We start from the raw sequence: 19,450 nt of genomic DNA, 5'->3' as shown, positions 1-19,450 counted from the left end.
CATCTTACCTGATCTGTTGTAGTGATATGGGCATTTTAATTTGCTGATAATAATCAGGATATTTTTTCTTTGAAGGTAAATGGAAAAACGGTTCAGCTATTAGCTGCCCTTGGTTATTCCGACAGCTCCTAACTGTGTCATAAAGCTGATAAAAAGGATTTGAAACATCCATAAACGAAGTAATGCTTTCTGCTTCCGACTCTCCTTCTTCATAACGTGCAGCTAGAAAGACAAAAAAGGTATATACAAAGGGAAGAAAAAACCATACTTTAAAGCTCTTTTAACAACCTTCCAGATTAAGCTATATATGTTTGAGAATACTTATTTTAAAAGAATAGTCTCTAGCCTTCATTAAAGATAATGTTAAAAATGCCCAATATAATTATAGGTTTACTTAGAGAAATGTTACATAGAAATAGAACGTTGCATAGTAAAACTTATACTGTTTTTAAAAGATTACAAAATAGTTTCTCTTTTTAAATATACCTTCTTCAGAGACTCCTTGCTATGTGTGCTCGGCCAAGAAAAGGAGCAAGCAGCCATTCACACATCTTGGAACTAAAGCAGTAGCATGTAGTTTAGGATAGTATAAATGTAGATTGGACCAATACTGGCAGACTTGATTCAGCCTTAGGTCTCTGTGACTTTGCCCCACTAATCTACAGCATCCCTTAGGAATGAGGCCTTCCCTGAATGAGGGAATTTTTAGGTAGAAGCAATCACAAAAACACCCAAACAAATGATGTAATCATTTTTACAGAAATTCAAATTATATTATTCCATTTCCCAAAATTCTTAAATAGTGTATAAGTACCATAATTTAAATTTTTCTTGATGGATCAGGATAACCAAAATAACTATGTGCTCCCAGGTAAGAAAGACAATCATTTATTAAATACTTAGCTATGTGTCAAGAGCTTGACAAGCACCAGCCTCACATAATCCTAACACCACTACACAGAATAGGTATTGTTATTTCCTTCCAAATGAGCAAACTGGACATGAGAACACTGGTGACCTGCCCAAGGTCAGCCAGCCTGTAAATTAGTAGAGGGGGGATTTGAATCTAGTCTTTTCTGACTCACTAGCTCTGATCTTTTCCATGAAGAGCTTGCACATTTTTTGTTGGATTTATAGCTAAATATATGTTTTGTTGCTACTATAAACTGTATCTTCTAAACTGTATCACTTAAAAAACTAAATTTTCTTTTTGTGGCTGATTCCAAAAGTGAAATAGATTTTCGTATAATGACCTTGTATCTAGCACATTCTTATCAATTATAATAATTTATCTGTACAGTCTTTTGAGTAGAAAACTCAAAAAACAATCTATCAACTCCAATCCTTATAGCTCTTTCTTCTTTTCTGATCCTTATACCTCCACTGTTGTCACTGTAGGCTGGCCAGTCCTTTGACTAAAAGAGGTAACAATATTCTTGCTTTGTTTTTTATGGTAAAGGGAATGCTGCAAATATTTCTCCATTAAAAATGGAGATGCCTTTTATCAAGTTAGGAAAGATCCCCTTCTATTCCTAGTTTGCTAAGTTTTCATCATGAATGAGGATTGAAGCACTCATCAAAAGCATCTGCTGAGCCAATATATGTTTTACTCCTTTCACCTATTAATGTAGTGAATGATGTATTTATTTTTTCTAATGTTGAACTGAACTAGTAATCCTGGAATAAACCCAACTGTGTTATCATGTATTACCGTTTATATATACTGCTAGCTACATATTTTCTTGAATTTTGATATCTAGGTTATATTGGATTCAGAGAATGAATTGGGGAGCTCTTTTTCTACTCTCGGCAGGAGTTTATATATATTTCTGTTCCTTGAATGTTTGTCCCGGTGATTTGTAACTAATAATTTAATTGCTTTAATGGTGAAATGACTAAATAGCCTTTTCTTGAATCAGTTGTAGGCATTTATCATTTTCTAGGAATTTGTTCATCTAAAATTTCAAATTTATATGCATAAAACTGTACACAAATTCTCTTTTTAGTCTCTATATGCTCCCTCTTTCCCTTAATCTTTTCTATTTCTACCTGTTTCTTTCTTGATAATCTCACCACAGATTTGCCTATTTTATTTACAGTTTTAACAGAAAAACTTTTGACTTTATTGATCTTTTCTATTACAGGTTTCCTTTCTAATGAACTAATTTCTGCTCTTAGCTTTCTTCTTTTTTCTAACATCTCTGCTTTTATTCTATTATTTACTTATGTTGGATTTTTAGTTCATTGACTTTTGGCTGCTTTTCTTACTACATAGAAAGATTCAGACCTATAAATTTCCTTCCAGAGTACCACTTTAGCTGCACGCCACTGTTTTGATACATACTATTTTCATTATTGCTACTATTCCATTTCAAGTAATTAAATATCTATTACAATTTCTGTTTTTTAAAAAGAGAAACCTAAACATTTGGGAAATTTATTTTAAATTTCCCAAGGCCAGTTTCCCAAGGAACACTGGCCTGCTGACAACCTGATTTAGACTTCTGATCTCCAGAACTGAAGAGAATAAATTTGTGTTGTTTTAAGTCACTAAATTTGCAGTAATTTGTTTCAGCAGCCACAGGAAACTAGTTTATTTTAAATTTATTTTAAATTTCCCAAATGCTTGGGTTTTAAAATTTTATCTTTTCATTATTAATTGCTATCATTGTTCCACTGTGGTCAGAAATATGGTCTACATAACACTCAATCTTTCAGATTTGTTGAAATTTGTTTCATCACTAAGCACAAGATCAATTTTTGTAAATGTTCCATGTGAATGTGGGGAGAATATATTTTCTCTAATGGCAGAACGCCTGTCTGTTATATTGATCTTGTTGTGGTAGGCTAATAAAAGCCCCCAAATATATCCACATCCTAATCCACAGAACATGTGAATATTACCTTAGATGGCAAAAGGACTTTGCAGATGTTATTAAGTTAAGGCTCTTGAGTTTGGGAGATTATCCTGGATTAATCTCTGAGCACTAAATGAATCACGAAGGTCCTTATAAGAGGCAGGCAAGAAGGTCAAAGGAGGAAGGAATTGGGATGACAGACACAGAGACTGGAGTGCTGCGTTCTGAATACAGAGGAAGGGGCCATGAGCCAAGGAATACAAGTAGCCTCTAGAAACTAGAAAAGGCAAGGAAATGTATTATCCCTAGAGCCTCCAGAAGGAACACTGGCCTGCTGACAACCTGATTTAGACTCCTTACCTCCAGAACTGAAGAGAATACATTTGTGTTGTTTTAAGTCACTAAATTTGCAGTAATTTGTTTCAGCAGCCACAGGAAACTAATCCAGTTGTAAGAAGTGTACTCAAATCTTCTCTGTCTTCATTGATGTTCCGGCTGCTTATCTAGTAACTGAGAGAAGTGGGCTCCCACTCTAAGGACAATGTTTTCACTTTCTCCATGAAGTTCCATCTGTTTGTTTTACCTATTTTGAGCCCTTTTATAATCTATCTTCTTGAAGAAATAAACCTTTTATCATTATGAGATGAAACCTTTTTATCTTTGGCAATGCTTTGTTTCAAAGTCCATTTTATCAGAAGTCAATGTAATTATTCTTTGACTATTATTTGCCTGGTATATCTTTTTCTATGCTTTTACCTTCCACTTGCCTATACTTTGATATTTAACGTGTGTCTCTTGTAACCAGCATATAATCTGATTTTTTAAAAATCCACTCTGAAACTGTCTTAATTGGCAAATTTAGGCCATTAACACTGATATGATTTCTGATATAATTTTTGGAATACTTTCTCTCATCTCCATGCTTTCTATTTATCCCATTTTTTTGTTTTTTGTTTTTTTGCCTTGTCTTATTTTGTGTTGGTGGGGGAGGACTGAAAGTTTTATCTATTTTTCTTATTCTATCCTCCCTCCCATTTCTGTTCTTGTAGTGACTGCAAGTGGGCGCTCTTCTTTATCCTCTCCCTCATCCCTCCCAGGGATGCACACTGTGGCTTGCCTCTCAAACAAATCACCCCAAGAGGCCAGGCCACACTTTTAAGTCTTATGCCTTCTTTCCATGGGCTTTTTCTTGTTGCTCCAAGATCACCAGTTATGCCTTCTTTGCTATTTTCACTGTACCTACCCCTAAGTTGTTTCCAGGAACAGGAAACTAAATATATTAGAATCTTGACTAAATTAAGGATAAACAGGTTCTGAATAACAGCCTGAAGGACCTACTACATACAAAGTTGGTTGGCATCTACTTTGTTTTCTTAGTAGCTGAGGTTACTAAATAAGAATCCTCTTGTGACAAAGGTACTATTTATTAGGAAAAAAAGCAGTAAATACTTTTTAGGAATTTTGTAAATGGTATGGTTTCCCTTCAATTTGTTATGGTACCATAAGAATATGTTAGAAGGAAACCTAAACATAACATGTGTCACTTTTATAAACACTGAGAAACAAAACTAATGAAAAGATAAATTTTCTTTCAATTTTTGATAGACCCAGGCCTAATTTAAGTAAAAAAAATTAACTCTGGAGATGAGTATCAAAAAGTTAAATTTATGGGGCTGGCCCCGTGGCCGAGTGGTTAAGTTCGCGCACTCCACTGCAGGTGGCCCAGTGTTTCATTAGTTCAAATCCTGGGCGCGGACATGGCACTGCTCATCAGACCACGCTGAGGCAGCATCCCACATGCCACAACTAGAAGAACCCACAACGAAGAATACACAACTATGTACTGGGGGGCTTTGGGGAGAAAAAGGAAAAAATAAAATCTTTTAAAAAAAAAAGTTAAATTTATATTTTAATAAGTAGCCCACTAATTACAAATTTCTACAGAAGATTTAGTAAAAAATAAGATACAGCAGGAAAAATCTGTGTCACACTTGATAAAATGTTTACATATGCCAGAATAATTTCATGAAACAAATTTCACCTCTACATGTAAAAAATATCTACAGTAAAATAAAAAATATTATATCACACTTAAGAGAAAGACAAACAATGAAATCAAATATACCTCTACACTTGTTCTTTAGGTCGCTATTTAATAAATTGTATACTTTTACAGATTTTTAGTGCCCAATGCCCTTTGTTGAACTTGTTTAAGTGAGAATTTACCAAGCTACTCTGACTATAATTTATACCTATCTTTAAATCATAAGCTCTAGCTACGAACAAATTACAGCCTACAGAAATATAAGCCAATGACCTAGAAATCTAAAATGATGTGAATGTCTCCTAGGATCTCCTGATGGTGTCACTAGTACTCACTATTTATCATCATAGGTTTGAAACCAGGATCTGCTACAACTATCAAATCAATTGTTTTTACAGAAGTATTTATATACTCAGATATGAGCTTTAATATAAAATAAAGAAATAAGCTTATGATAAGTTTGCCAAAGAGTGTAATCAAAATGCAACAAAATAATATGTACTCCAAAACTTGACAAACTCCCAGTGAGACCAAAGTCATGCAATTTTCCTTAACCAGAAGGATCCACGAGAATGTATTTAACTAGTCACAACCTAATGCCTACCAGCTAAAGCAGCATCCTCTTCACTTTCTGAGCCATACTGAAGTGCCATGGTAATCGCTGATAAACGACCCCCTTGGACTGCTCTTTTATTACTACAAAGAAAAACAAGCAATTAGAAGACAGGGAAAGAGGTTATAATAATTTGGTTACTTTACAGGAAACAGGAACTATTAACAAGGCATGCATATCAAAGAAAAAGAATTTCTATTCAACTGCGTACTCAATTTATCTTTGCACTTCTAACGTTCCCCATAATCAATCTTAGCCAAGAAGACCAATTTTTTTTCTCTTAGAAAAGAGGGAGTGGTGGGAGAAAGCCTAAACTAGGACATAGGCAATTTGCTTGTTATTTAAATGCAGGACTACTCCTTATTTCATGAAAAATAAAGATTCATTCATAATTACTGGCTGATTCTCTTCTAAGATGCTCATGTTTTACAATAAACACAAATTCTATTATGGACATAAAAGCTTTTAGCATTTTACCACACATTTTACTGTTAATAGTAAGCACTTCCTGACAAACAACTTCTGCTTAAGCATTTTCTCAGAGGTGAGGTCAGGCCTACTACAGCACCTCAACTTTTTGGTATTTGGTAACAAATCCTCCTAATAACCCAACAATACCCAAAAATATTAATTCAGGATAGCATCAAGCAAACACTAGTATCCTCAGAAGTATGGGTCAGCTCTCAGACTAAACACACTCTCTCTTACCGGTAATACTTGCTAGTGGGATTTCTCTCTTCACCAAGGCTGCTTTTACTGTGCGAAGGACCTGTCAGCCTGGCTGCAGCCAAATTTGATGAAGTCCTATCCAGAGATAAGATTAAAAAACCCAGAAAATTGACAGCTGAAATCAGAATGCTGGGTAAACAAAAAAGGAAACAACCATTTTCTTCTTCTTTTCTAAATAAAAATGCTCAAATATTTCTGAGTCTCTACTATGCAGCAGGCTTTGTTCCAAAACCTGGGGACTCTGCAGAAGAGAGCAGACCATGGCTGGTCCTACAGAGCTTATGGTCACTGTAGTGACCAGATGATCTGGTAACAAAGCAAATGTCAGGGTCAGAAGAAAGTTTTGAAAGTAGCCACTCAACGTTTCCATTTCAGGTAGGAGGAAATGGAATCCCAGAAGCAAGATTTGTTCAAAGTCTTAGTCTTAGTACAAGGAAAAGCTAGGATGAGACTTTCGATCTCCTGACACCTAGCTAAATGCTCTTACTGCAAATATAAGTATACATTACTATCTATTATATACAAAGATAATATTGTATATATATGTTTATTATATATAATATACATTATAAGAGTAACATATATATTTGTATTTGTATAAAGCAATGAAAGCATATGGTGGTGTAAAGTCTTCTTAAAAATTATTTATTTATTTATTTTGATGAGAAGATTGGTGCTGAGCTAACACCTATGCCAATCTTCCTCTATTTTATATGTGGGATCCTGCCACAGCATGGCTTAATGAGCAGTGTAGGTCTGTGCCTGGGATCCGAACCCACGAACCCCAGGCTGCCAAAGCACATGAACTTAACCACTATGCCACCAGGCCAGCCCCGGTAGTGTTAAGTCCTAAAAATGGTTTCTTTTTAAATAAAGCCCGTCAGCTGCAATGAAGGGGCTGGGTAAAGAATTATCCCTACTGGGTTGGGTAAAGAGTTATCCCTCGTCAGAATCACATTATCAACTATAAATATAATCTTGAAATGCAACATATATCTTGTTTTGCACTGCACTGATTTCACTAGATAGAAAATTTGGCAAATAATAAAGGCATAAAGATTTTAGATATTTTTTTAACCTACCTCATTCGAAGGCTTGACTTGGCCATTTCATGATGTTCAATTTCTGCCTTTTTCATATAAAATATTTTTTTAATAGAATTTGCATCCTGTCAAGACAAAATTAGCTGGCTTAGAAAAAGTATAGAACAAAAGGACAGTTTAAAATGCCCTCAATAATGTAATCGACACTTTCTATGGCCCTCCTTCCATTTGGAGTAGCCTTCCATTCAATATCCACAAAGCTGTATCCTTTAACCTTTCCACAAGCATCCAAAACATCTTCATAATTTTAACCCACAATAATGGTGAACAGGGAAAACTAGGGGTGAAAATACAATGAACTCTGTGTACACTAACCTAAAAATTGAAACAAAGATGCACTCCTAAGATTAAAGTCTACGCACAACAAACTTATATGAATGTACTTGCTTAAATTAATAGCATACCAATACATCAAATCAAAAGTTTCCTTTTTCTCTAAAATTCAGTTAGGGAAAAGAAAACCAGTCCAAAAAGTAAAATTCTTAACTGCATCAACAAACAGTTGGCACTATACTATTAAAATGCCCTATCAAGGACTAAGGCTATAAGGACTTCATAGTTCATTCTCATTTTCACTTAAAGTTTCTTAAAAGTTGAAAGATAAAAGTTAAAGTAAACTACCAAAAGCAACTGTATTTGCGTCAGCATTTTGAAAGTCTAAATGATTTTACTCCCCCCAAATTTTCTGAGCATCCTTTAGTAAATTCCTAATGATATACTATTAATTCAAGAAATTTCTGCAAGCAACTGTTCATTATAGGACTACAAAACTTCTGGGAGAGAATTGCAAAGCAATGAAATAGTCATTTTACATTAGGTATTATACTAAATAGAATACTTTTTGTATTTATGAAGTTTAAATGCAGGGACTAAACAAATATTTAACTAAAAAGCAGATCAAAAACTAACCTTGTCTGGTATACAGATAGGCATACAGGTGAATGGAATAGAACTGAGAATTCAGAATAAACCCTGACATCTATAGTCAATTTTTTTTTTTTTTTTGGTGAGGAAGACTGGCCCAGAGCTAACATCTGTTGCCAACTTCCTCTATTTTGTACTGGGATGCTGCTATAGCATGGCTTGATGAGCTGTGCATAGGTCCACACCCAGGATCCGAACCCATGAACCTTGGGCCGCCAAAGCAGAGCATGCAAACTTAACCACTATGCCACCAGGCCAGACTCTATACTCAAAACTGATTTTTGACAAGGATGCCAAGACAATTCAATGGGGAAAGAATAGTCTTTTCAACAGAAGGCACTAGGACAAATGAATATCCCATATAAAAGAATGAACATGGACTCCTACCTCACACCTACTTCATGTATACAAAAATTAATTCAAAATGGATCAACAATCTAAATATATGAGCTAAAACTATAAAATTCTTAGAAGAAAACATAGGTGTAAATCTTCATGGCCTTGGATTGGACAATGGTTTCTTAGCTATGACACTAAAAGCATAAGCAACCAAAGAAAAAACAAACTGGACTTAATAAAATTAACTTTTGTGCATCAAACGACATTATCATGAAAGTGAAAAGACAATCCATAGAATGGGAGAAAATATTTGTAAATCATGTATCTAGTCTAATTTCCAGATGATATAAAGAACTCTAACAACTCAACAACAAAAATACAGGTAACCCAATTAAAAAATGGGCTAAGGACCTGAATAGACCTTTCTTTTTTTTTAAAGATTGGCCCTGAGCTAACATCTGTTGCCAATGTTCTTTTTTTTCCTTCTTCCCCCCAAAGCCCGCCAGTACATAGTTGTATATTCTAGTTGTAGGTCCTTCTAGTTCTGCTACGTGGGACGCCGAGTCAGCATGGCTTGATGAGCAGTGCTAGGTCCATGCCCAGGATCCAAACTGGTGAAACCCTGGGCTGCTGAAACGGAGCACATGAACTTAACCACTTGGCCCCAGTGCCAGCCCCTGAATAGATATTTTTAAAGAAGATATATAAATGGCCAATATGCACATGAAAAGATGTTCACTATCATTAATCATTAGGAAACTGATAATCCAAACCACAATGAGACACCACTTTACACTCACTGGGATGGCTATAATAAAACAAAAACAGAAAACAAGCATTGGTGAGGATGTGGAAAAATTACACTTGCACATTGCTAGTGGGAATGTAAAATGGCGCAGATGCTTTGGAATCTGGCGGTTCCTCAAAAAGTTAAATATATAGTTACCATGAGGCCCAGCAATTCCATTCCTAGGTATATACCAAGAAAAATGAAAATATATGTCCACATAAAAACTTACACATGAAGCAGCATTATTTATAATAGCCCAAAATTTGGGAAACAACCCAAATATCTAGCAACTGATGAATGGGTAAATAAAACATGGTATATACATATAATGAATACTATTCAGCAATAAAAAGAAAGAAGTACTGACATATGCTACAATATGAATATCTTGAAAACATTATGCTAAGTGAAAGAAGCCAGTCACAAAGCATCACATACTATACGATTCCGTTTATATGAAAGTCCAGACCAGAAGAGGCAAATTTACAGAGCTACAAAATAGACTGGTGGTTGCCTAGGGCTGGGAAGACTGGTGGGGAAATGGAGAGTGACTGCTAATTGACTGTGGTGATGGCTTCATAATTCTGTGACTACAATAAAAGCCATGCAACTGTACATTTTGGGAGAAATGTATGGTATGTGAATTTTACCTCGATAAAGCTGTTATACAAAAACTATTGGCTCTAAATTAAGGTATCTATTCTTATCAATGAAAGCAACAACAACAAAAAAACTAACCTTGAACACTTGAGAACCAGGCTCATTATAAGTTTTGGCATTTTTTGCTAGGAGATCTATATCTTTGGCCATTGCATGAATACTCTTGTAGCTTCCATTCTATAGTAAACAACAAAATACAGCAGTTCCTCTTATTGAGAGTTAATCTGTATGACCTTTAAAAAAAAAAACTCCACATATTTTTAAATTGTCACCATATTCCAAGACTTTGGAAAGTACAGATGTGAACAATATATAAAGTCCTTTTCTCTGTTATAAACTATTACTATTGTCCATTTACAAACGAGTTTTTGAGATAGGTAACAAAACCAGAGCTTCGTTATTCTCATAAAACAGCTTACAATATAAATACAAAATCACATAAGATAAAAGTTTTATTTAGTGAACACATAGTGATTACTATGCACCAAGCACCATTCTCAGTGCTTCAGGAATACTAATTAAGGTAGACTTAACAGTATGAAGTAAAACTCCTCTAGTTTTATGGACCACCTCAGAAAAAATAAAAAGTCAGTCTAGCACAGAGGCTAACATTTTGTGAGTGCCTACTATGGCTTCATGTTAGAGCTGTCATACCTTAAGGCTCACTCAATCCAAAATAACCCAGGGAGACTCAAAATTGCCTCAATTTACAAAGGAAAGGAAGGAGGGAGACACTGTATGCAAAAGGTACACATAACTAGTGAGGACACAGAAACAAACAGACACATACCAGAGAGACCAAGGAAACAAAATTAAGTGGAGTGGAAGGTGGGGAAGGATAGAACCATAAGTACAGGCTGCATGGGTGGGGTAAGGACAAATGGGGCAGAATCCAGAGAGCCAGGCAAAGGAGAATAGCTGGTTATTTGCCATGTGGAGATACCCAACATCTGAGCATTCTCTTAATTTGGAGGAAATCCCAGCATAGGTGGTAGAGAGGGACCAATATTCCACAACAGAGGGTAAAAGCAGGCAGATGGTAGCTTTGCCAGCAGCCTGGCAGTCAAGGCAAGGGGAAATAACCACAGGTCAGCTAATTCACACTTGAGTCTTGAGACTAAAATGGCAAGGGAATGGAAAGAACGCATTCCTAACTCTTGCAGGAGAGCAGAGAGAGTGGAGCAGTGGCATCCAGGGCCCACAGTGGAGAATGACAGCGGGAACAGCAATGGCACCACAAAGAGACTGTGTATGACCTCAGCTGTCCCATGTCCCTGAGTTCTGCCTATTGTCCTAAGGCTAGTTCTCCAGCCTTCCTTCCCAACAATTCATGCATTCCCTTTCTGCTTAAGTTAGTCAGAGTTAGTTATTGGTGAATGGGTACAAGGAGCTGTGACTTGCTTCACCAGGCATTAGAAAACAAGTAACAAGTCTCTGGACAGTGGAATAGCAGGGAGAAGGCTAGGATCAGGAAACAATATGCAGAAAGGACTAGAGAGCCTTTCATCAGAGAGGTAGGAAAGACTAATACAATAATTCGGACTTAAGAAGACAAGGATCTTGATTAGGGTGATGGCAAAAGGAGGTACTTCTGAGGGGCTTTTGGAAGGAAAAAAGGACAAGATAATGTGAGAGGCCACAGAGAGAAGACTGGGGCTGAGGTAGAGGTGTTTAAAGATCTGATCTGATTTTCAGTATTATGACAGCATCTTCCCCCTAGATAGATGTTAGAAACCCCAGAGGTTTAGGTTCCAGCAGACTGAGTCATTCTCAGTAGCTATCTTAAAAACCAGGTGATACATTAGGGGATCTGTATTTTAACCTTCTGTGAAAATGTCTCTATCGTTTCAGTAATTACTACACTGTTACTCTTTACTACTCTCTTAGAATTTAAAGCCAAGGAAATTTCTCCCTCCTGGCAAACCAGTGTGCTTTTGGCCTCATTTCTCAATGAGATGATATAACACATTAAATTTTCCTTTTTTGTTTTATCTACTGGGAGCCCCATACACTCCTTACCCTGGGAGGATGAGTAACCCACACTGACCAAGGCCACATCCCATAGGTGTTCTGTGAGATGCCGCACATAAGTTATCACTTACCCCTACAACTCTGCAAGAGGTAATACTACACTCAATGTACAGCAGAGGAAGAAGGCAAGTCACTTGACCAAAGTGACATGGCTAGTAGGAAAATAATTCACATCAGCCCAACTCTAAAAACTAGATTTCTGGTAGAACTTAGCTCTTTCTCTCTGTATCTTCCATAACCTCTGATCATCACATTTGGAATCTCAGCCATTCATCCATTCAATTTATATTTATTAAGCACCTACTCTGTGGAGAGGCAGGAACAGAGTAGGGGTTAGGAGCACAGACTCTGAGCCAGACTGGATTTAAATCTTAACTCTTATCCTTACTAGTTATGACTCGGGCAAGTAACTAATCATCTCTATGCTTCAGTTTTCTCATCTGCAAAATGGGAATAACAACAGCATCTACCTCATGGAGGTGTTGTAAAAATTAATTAGCTAATACATCTAAAGCATTTAGAACAGAGAGGCACCTAGCAAGTGTAGGTGAGAGTTAGTTGCTGCTATCACTGCTGGAGATATAGGGAGGAGGGGTGCTTGAAGAGAACAAAGTCTCTATTTTCACTCACCTTACACTCTAACATCTGTTATAGGTAACTTTTATTCCGAGTATCTTAAAACTATGTGGAAGCAAATAAAAGTAAACAACAAAGCTTTTATTGCAAATGTACCTTTCACAATCAGAAATGTCCATGGCCAATGATTTTTAATTTCTGTCATAAAAGCAAGATTTACTACGCCAATGAGAATTTTGCTTTGCTCCCTACAGAAAAAATGCAAAAGGGACGCTATGCTGCTTCCTCCAAAGCTACAATCAGTAACTCTACTCTAATTTGTTTACATTATATTGCTAATAACCCCTTACCGAGATACCCACTTCTCTGTTTTCTAAAAATGTCTTGAAGAGACCACAGGCAAATCTGCCCTAAACTACATATGGTAACATACGGTCACCTTCATACCTGTATCCTCTGGGCAATGGTCTTGAGATCTATAGGCTCCTTAATTATCGCATAATAGTCTGGATATTGCTGGAAGACAAAAACCCAGGCACGTTTAGTAAGTAAAAGTATCCAGCTAGTGAGAAAACAAGGAAGCACACTGACAACCTGTTACTCAAACAATCAATTAAGCAGCTTTGTGAGATTCAAGGCTAAAGACATAGCTGTACAGCACATTGTTTATTCTATCTGAAGCAGAAAGAATTTGGTTTTAACAAGCTTCATGAAATACCCAACAGCACGTTGTACGAGTTTACAGTTAATTACTTGGTAATTATCATTATACAACTAATACACCACAATTTAATGTTTTAAAAAATTCTAAATTCACAGAATCACACGATTTTAATTTAAATTCCCAAGATACCTATGTCTGAAAATGGAGCAACATTTCTGAAGGGCTTGTTACAAGCTCTTTTCATTTTGCAATCTAAATAACACAATTATAACCTATTTCACATAAAATTCTTAAGGATCTATAAGATGTCAGTTTGTAAGATTTGTTAGCTTCATGTTTAACTTGATGCTTCTATCATTTCAGTCAAATTTCTTTTCAAAATAAAAGACATTTTAAATGAAACTATGTTAAAGAAATAAAGCAAAATTATAAGCAATTTCTGATTTCTTATCAAATATTAGCTCCTCATAAGAAAAGAAGTCAAACACGTTAGAGGAATGTCCTTGAAGGGTTTCACAAAGCCTAGAAGGCATTCACTGCCCTGAGCCTTTCCTACAAGTTTTGTTCCTTGGAAGAAATAACTGAAGTCAAGCAAAAATTAAAAGTTGGTCTCCTCAAGTAGGAGAGGCATCAGGGGAACTCAGACTGTGCTCTCCAGGCTCTTCTTACCTGTTCAAATCCTTGGAGCCCAAACAACAACAAAAAGGAGGAGGCCATGGCCTTTACTCAATTACTGAGCTGAAGGGACGAACTCAGTGATGCTGCATTCCATCTGATCTCTCAGCTCACTCCTCTCTCTTTTCTTTTTTTGTTTTTTTAAAGACTGGCACCTGAGCTAACAACTGCTGCCAATCTTTTTTTTTCTTTTTTCCATCTCCCCAAGGCCTCCCAGTACATAGTTGTATATTCTAGTTGTGCCACGTGGGACGCTGCCTCAGCATGGCCTGATGAGCAGTGCCATGTCTGCGCCCAGAATCCGAACCGGCGAAACCCCGGGCCACCGAAGCGGAGTGCACGAACTTAACCACTCGGCCACAGGGCCAGCCCCACTCCTCTCTATTTTCTTACCCTGCTCCTTCATTTGCTTGGATCAAACCCCTTTCCTGCCCCCTTTTTTCACCAACTCTACTTCTGAGAAACAGTTCAAAAGACAAATTAAGGCGAGGCCACCCAGGCTGGGGTACACTGTGATCCAAGCTGCTGGCCATGTGTTCCCACTCCATCTCTCCCACTTAGCCAGACCCACTTGGGAAGGATCTGTAAAGGAAAAGTAAAAACTGCCCTCCTCTCCAGGTCTCAGTCCTTATTGTCTCAAAGTATGACACCCTGAGAGACCAATGGAAACCTGCTTTTGCCAACTAACATCTGCTGCATGGTGTCTCCCAAATCCCTCCCAGAATAGGGGAACTAGATATTAATGTTTCATTGTTCCAATCACCCTTGGTGGCTTGACCACTACTGATTCTCTCCTGCAGAGTAAGAAGAGATCTTGAGAAAAAGACTGTACTCTTCTTATTGTGCCATCATCACCACCATCCATCTCCACAACTTTTTCATCTTTCCAAACTGAAACCCCACACCTATTAAACAGTAACTCTCCACTTTCCCCTCCTGCCAGCCCTGGAAGCCACAATTCTGTTCTTTCTCTCTTTGAATTTGACTACTCTAAGTACCTCATATAAGAAGAACCACACAGTATTTATCCTTTTGTGTCTGGCTTATTTCACTTACCATAATGTGTTCAGGATTCATTCTAATTGTAGCATGTGTCAGAATTTCACTCTTTTTAAAGGCTGAATAATACTCCACTATATGCCTATACCACGTTTTATTTATCCATTCATCTGTTGGGGGACACTGGGTTGCTTCCACATTTTAGCTATTGTGAATACTGCTATGAACATGAGTGTACAAATATCTCCTTGAGACTGTGATTTCACTTCTTTTGGGTATACCCAAAGTGGAATTGCTGGATCATATGGTAACTCTACATTTAATTTTTTTAAGGAATCATCTGCTTTCCCCTTTGCTTAAAATTTAAAAATATGACTAATATAATCATTAGATACTTTTAATCAGATCTACACTTAGGACAGCAATAGGCATATATGCTTTATTTCTAATGTCATAACTGTCCTACAACTACTCAAGACACACCTTTAAATAACTAGTCTTATCACTGACTGATGGGGAAAGCTGCATGCCACTATCAGTCAGTAAGCACCTCTTACACACCCATGACATGCTGGGTTGCAACTACATGATAGGGACACAAAAGAAAATATGGCATTGTCCTTGTCCTTAAGAAATTCAGGGACTAGGGAAGGAGGCAGACACAAAAGTAAATGATCACAATGGAGTTAAGTGCTATAGTGGAGTACTTCTGAAAGTATACCCTTGTCTAGAAATATAAGAATGCTGAGGTCATAGACATTTTTGTAGTTCCAATGGCTAAAGTTAAACTTTAGCTATGATAATTGACCCTTGGGTGTGAAGTCATAAGGGGCCCTGATACTGTCAAAGGGTCTCACTTGTCTAGAAAACTTCCTCCTCTTCGGAGTAGAACAGGACCTATTAGGTCTTGCTCTCTTCTCCATCACACCAGGAGATCAAGCAGAACTAAGAGAGGAAGTACTCATCTGTCTTCCTCTCACTATGTCTTCTGGGCAAAGAGAAAGTTTTTTCTCTTTTATAAACAAAAGGTTTAGTTTAGGTGCTTATTTTATCATTTAAGAATTACTAATCTTGGAAACCCAAATGTCCATCAACAAATGAATGGATAAACCAAATATGGTATAAACCAAATGTGGTATATACATACAATAGAATAGTCTTGTGGTATATATAGTACATACAATGGAGTATTAGTAGTAGTATAAAAACGAAGGACATTCTAACATACGCTACAACATAGATGAACCCTGAATACATTATGCTAAGTGAAATAAGCCATACACAAAAAGATAAATACTCTATGATTTCTTTTATATGAGGTACTTAAAGAAATCAAATTCATGGAAAGAGAATTTAGAATGGTGGTTGCCAGTGGCTGGGAGAGGTGGAGGAAGTAGTTCGCTTAATGGGTGTGTAGTTTCAGTTTGGGAAGATGAAAAAGTTCTGCAGATGGATGGTGGTGACGGGTGTACAATAATGTGAATGTACTTAATGCCATTGAACCGTACACTTAAAATGGTTAAGTGGTAAATTTCACGTTATGTATACTTTACGACAATAAAAAAACAAAATCAAACAAAAAGAACTACTAATCAAAACAACAAAAACATAGTTTTTAAAAAAACCCACCATCTTCTGGCCAAGTAAAATGATAGAACATATCCTACATGCTTGCTGTGGAGAAGGATCTCTTGGCAGCCTCCAGTGCCTTCCATTAACCTTACTTTATTTACTAAGAACTAATAAAATCTTTGAAGTACTTAAAAAGAACCCCAAACACTTTAACTCACTTGTCTCTATTTATTTAATTTTTGTTGAGGAAGATTCACCTTGAGCCAACATCTGTTGCCAATCTTCCTCTTTTTTTTTTTTGCTTGAGGAAGATTCGCCTTGAGCTAACATCTGTGCCATCTTCCTCTATTTTGTATATGAGTCACCACCACAGCATGGCTGCCAACGAATGGTGTAGGTCCGTGCCTGGGAACCGAACCTGGGCCACTGAAGCAGAGCACACTGAACTTAACTACTAGACCACCAGGCTGGCCCCCTCACCTGTCTTAAATTGTATCACTTACCACTTTAGAAGGCAGTTTCTGAAAAAGCTCGCTAATGAGATGTCCTGATGGATTTGTGGCTACAACTATGGCTTCAAGAAGCTGCTCCAGGATCTTCTTCAAGTAACTTGGAGAAGACTGGGAGGAGGGGTTTGGGAGGTAGGAGAGAGGGGAGAAAGAAGTACTTTGTGAGAGAAATTCAAAAATAAATGCTGATATTAAATTGCTTCTAAAACTGTAAAGCTAATGCAAAAGAGCAACTTCTAAACAGTACTTCTTTCAAGTACAAGTTTCAAGAACACCACAGAAATGCTCTAATGCTGGACCTGTGGGTTGTACTCCCAGAATGCCATATGTGAAACTGAGGATCCTTATATTATTCAGTAACTAAATCTCTTGGATCAGGTCTTCTTACTGAACTCTATTCCACAGTCAACACTGTAGCAGTGAAGTTCAAGTGCCATATGTGTGAAATGATGGAAATGCACACCTTTTTAGGGTCTGAGCAACCGAGACAGAAAAATATGTCCCATGACACCTGGCCACTTCTATATCTGCTGTTCATATCTACTAAAGTCTTGGTATTCTGGTAAAACAACTACATATGTGAAGTTGGAACTATATACTTCCAAGCACGGGGTGCTCTGCCAGATCTAACAAGAGAATTAAGTTATATCAAAACTGAATGGAGATGAAGTCAATTGATGCACATCATTTCTGCTCTCTAGATTGGCTGGCTTACCCCTACCTGAGTCACTGTTTTAACATGGGAAAGCACATGCCCCAAAGAGTACTTGGCCAGGGAGTGTGTGAGTCTGAAGCTAGTTTCTACAGTGAGCAATAGGATATCTCAGTCAAAGTTTATATTAAATGGTACTTCAAGTCTAAACCATGTTTTGTGAATATAAAACAAAGATTAATGGTTATGTCTGGTTTAAATAATAAAAATACTAGTATTTTTGTCCTACTCCAAAAGAAGGTCTTTTTATTTAGCATAGTCTCAATTTTTTTTTTTTCACTGAGGAAGATTCACCCTGAGCTACATCTGTGCCAGTCTTCCTCTATTTTGTGTGGGGGTCACTGCCACAGCATGGCTGCTGACAAGTCGTGTAGGTCTGTGCCGGGGAACTGAATCTGGGCCACTGAAGCAGAGCACACTGAATTTAACCACTGGGCCATGGGGCCAGCCTCAATTTTAAGGTCCAACATTAACTCTACAGAGAGGGCACTAACATCTCTTGGGTCTAGCACACTGCCTGGCAATAATAGACACGCAGTAAATATTTAACATATAAGACGATTAGCTGAGGATTCCCAACCATATAAGCTTAGAGAACCAACATAATGATGAAAACAGACTAAAATGCCCATATTTAAGTCATTTACTTCCTGGCTAAAACATGGTACCAAAGAGTTAGCTTCAAAAAGAGGAGAGTTATGTTCTGCAGCCAAGATTCCTCTCCTTCCAACCCAACCAGCTACTTTGGAAACATGAGTTACAGGTGACAAAGGGAGCAGGGTGAGTGTATGCATCCATACGACCTTTTCCCACAATTGGGAAAACTCCAAGGAACTTCTCCTTAATTTAAAAATGAGAAGCTGGAAACTTCCCACTCCCTTCATGAGAACCTCAGGACTAGAGAGCTTGGGAGGTATAAATATGAATGTGCAAGATTCTCCTAATTTCTTACCAAAAGAAACACTGACAAATCCCAAACGTAGGCATTTCATTTTTTGACTAGAACCCTGGAGGCCTGTAATAAGGCTGAGCCCTCTATAGGTAATGTTCTGCCCAAGAAAGACTGGATTAAGTTGCTGCTTCTATATTAATATCAGAGAGTAAAATTCCTGGCAATCCCAAGTTAATTGCCTTCTACCTAATTTCAATCATTTAATTTCTAGAAAGAAATTGACAAAGTGCCTAGGAACTAGATTTTGAAACTCTAAGAAGTTATCTTTTTGAGAAATTCACCCACCACTGCATCTTTCCATGCCAGAGTTTCAGCAAAAGGTCTACCTAGGTAACTGAAAGAAGAAAAGGGAATGTTCTGCTTCGGGTGTCTTACTATTTAGTGGCAGAAAAGACGTGATTCCTTTTACTATTATTTTTCCTCTTTTTAAACGTGTGTTCATTTAGCAAGTATTTATCAGTACCTATATGTCAGGCACAGTGTAGACATCAGGAACAGAGGAACAAGGTGATATCTTTTGTGGAGCTTTCTACTTGGGGGAAGACAGAAAGAAAACACATAAACTAACAAGTTATTTCACACATAGTGAAAAAAAACAAAGACCACAGAACAGAGTGATGGGATGATGGGAAAGAAGGAGTATGGAGCAAAGACTTTAGATAGGGTGATAAGGAAAGTCCTCTCCCAGGTGACATTTTAA

General features: G+C 37.2%; 1 protein-coding gene across 29 annotated transcripts in view; it reads right to left on the bottom strand.

Moving 5' to 3' along the window:
• Positions 1 to 19,450, bottom strand: part of PBRM1 (polybromo 1) — a 121,920-nt gene that overhangs the window by 75,351 nt on the left and 27,119 nt on the right. For all 29 annotated transcript variants that reach the window (XM_014868786.3, XM_044754254.2, XM_070493823.1 and 26 more), the window contains 7 exons: positions 17,081 to 17,197; positions 13,115 to 13,183; positions 10,139 to 10,237; positions 7,327 to 7,412; positions 6,224 to 6,319; positions 5,507 to 5,598; positions 9 to 222 (listed from right to left, as the gene is read on the bottom strand). In XM_014868786.3, coding sequence (XP_014724272.3) covers positions 9 to 222; positions 5,507 to 5,598; positions 6,224 to 6,319; positions 7,327 to 7,412; positions 10,139 to 10,237; positions 13,115 to 13,183; positions 17,081 to 17,197 — 773 coding nt within the window. The remainder of the gene's footprint in view (positions 1 to 8; positions 223 to 5,506; positions 5,599 to 6,223; positions 6,320 to 7,326; positions 7,413 to 10,138; positions 10,238 to 13,114; positions 13,184 to 17,080; positions 17,198 to 19,450) is intronic.

The sequence above is a fragment of the Equus asinus genome, chromosome 21 (genome assembly GCF_041296235.1).
Source record: "Equus asinus isolate D_3611 breed Donkey chromosome 21, EquAss-T2T_v2, whole genome shotgun sequence".
NCBI classification, from domain to species: Eukaryota; Metazoa; Chordata; class Mammalia; order Perissodactyla; family Equidae; genus Equus; species Equus asinus.
This window is presented reverse-complemented; position numbering and strand designations above follow the sequence as displayed.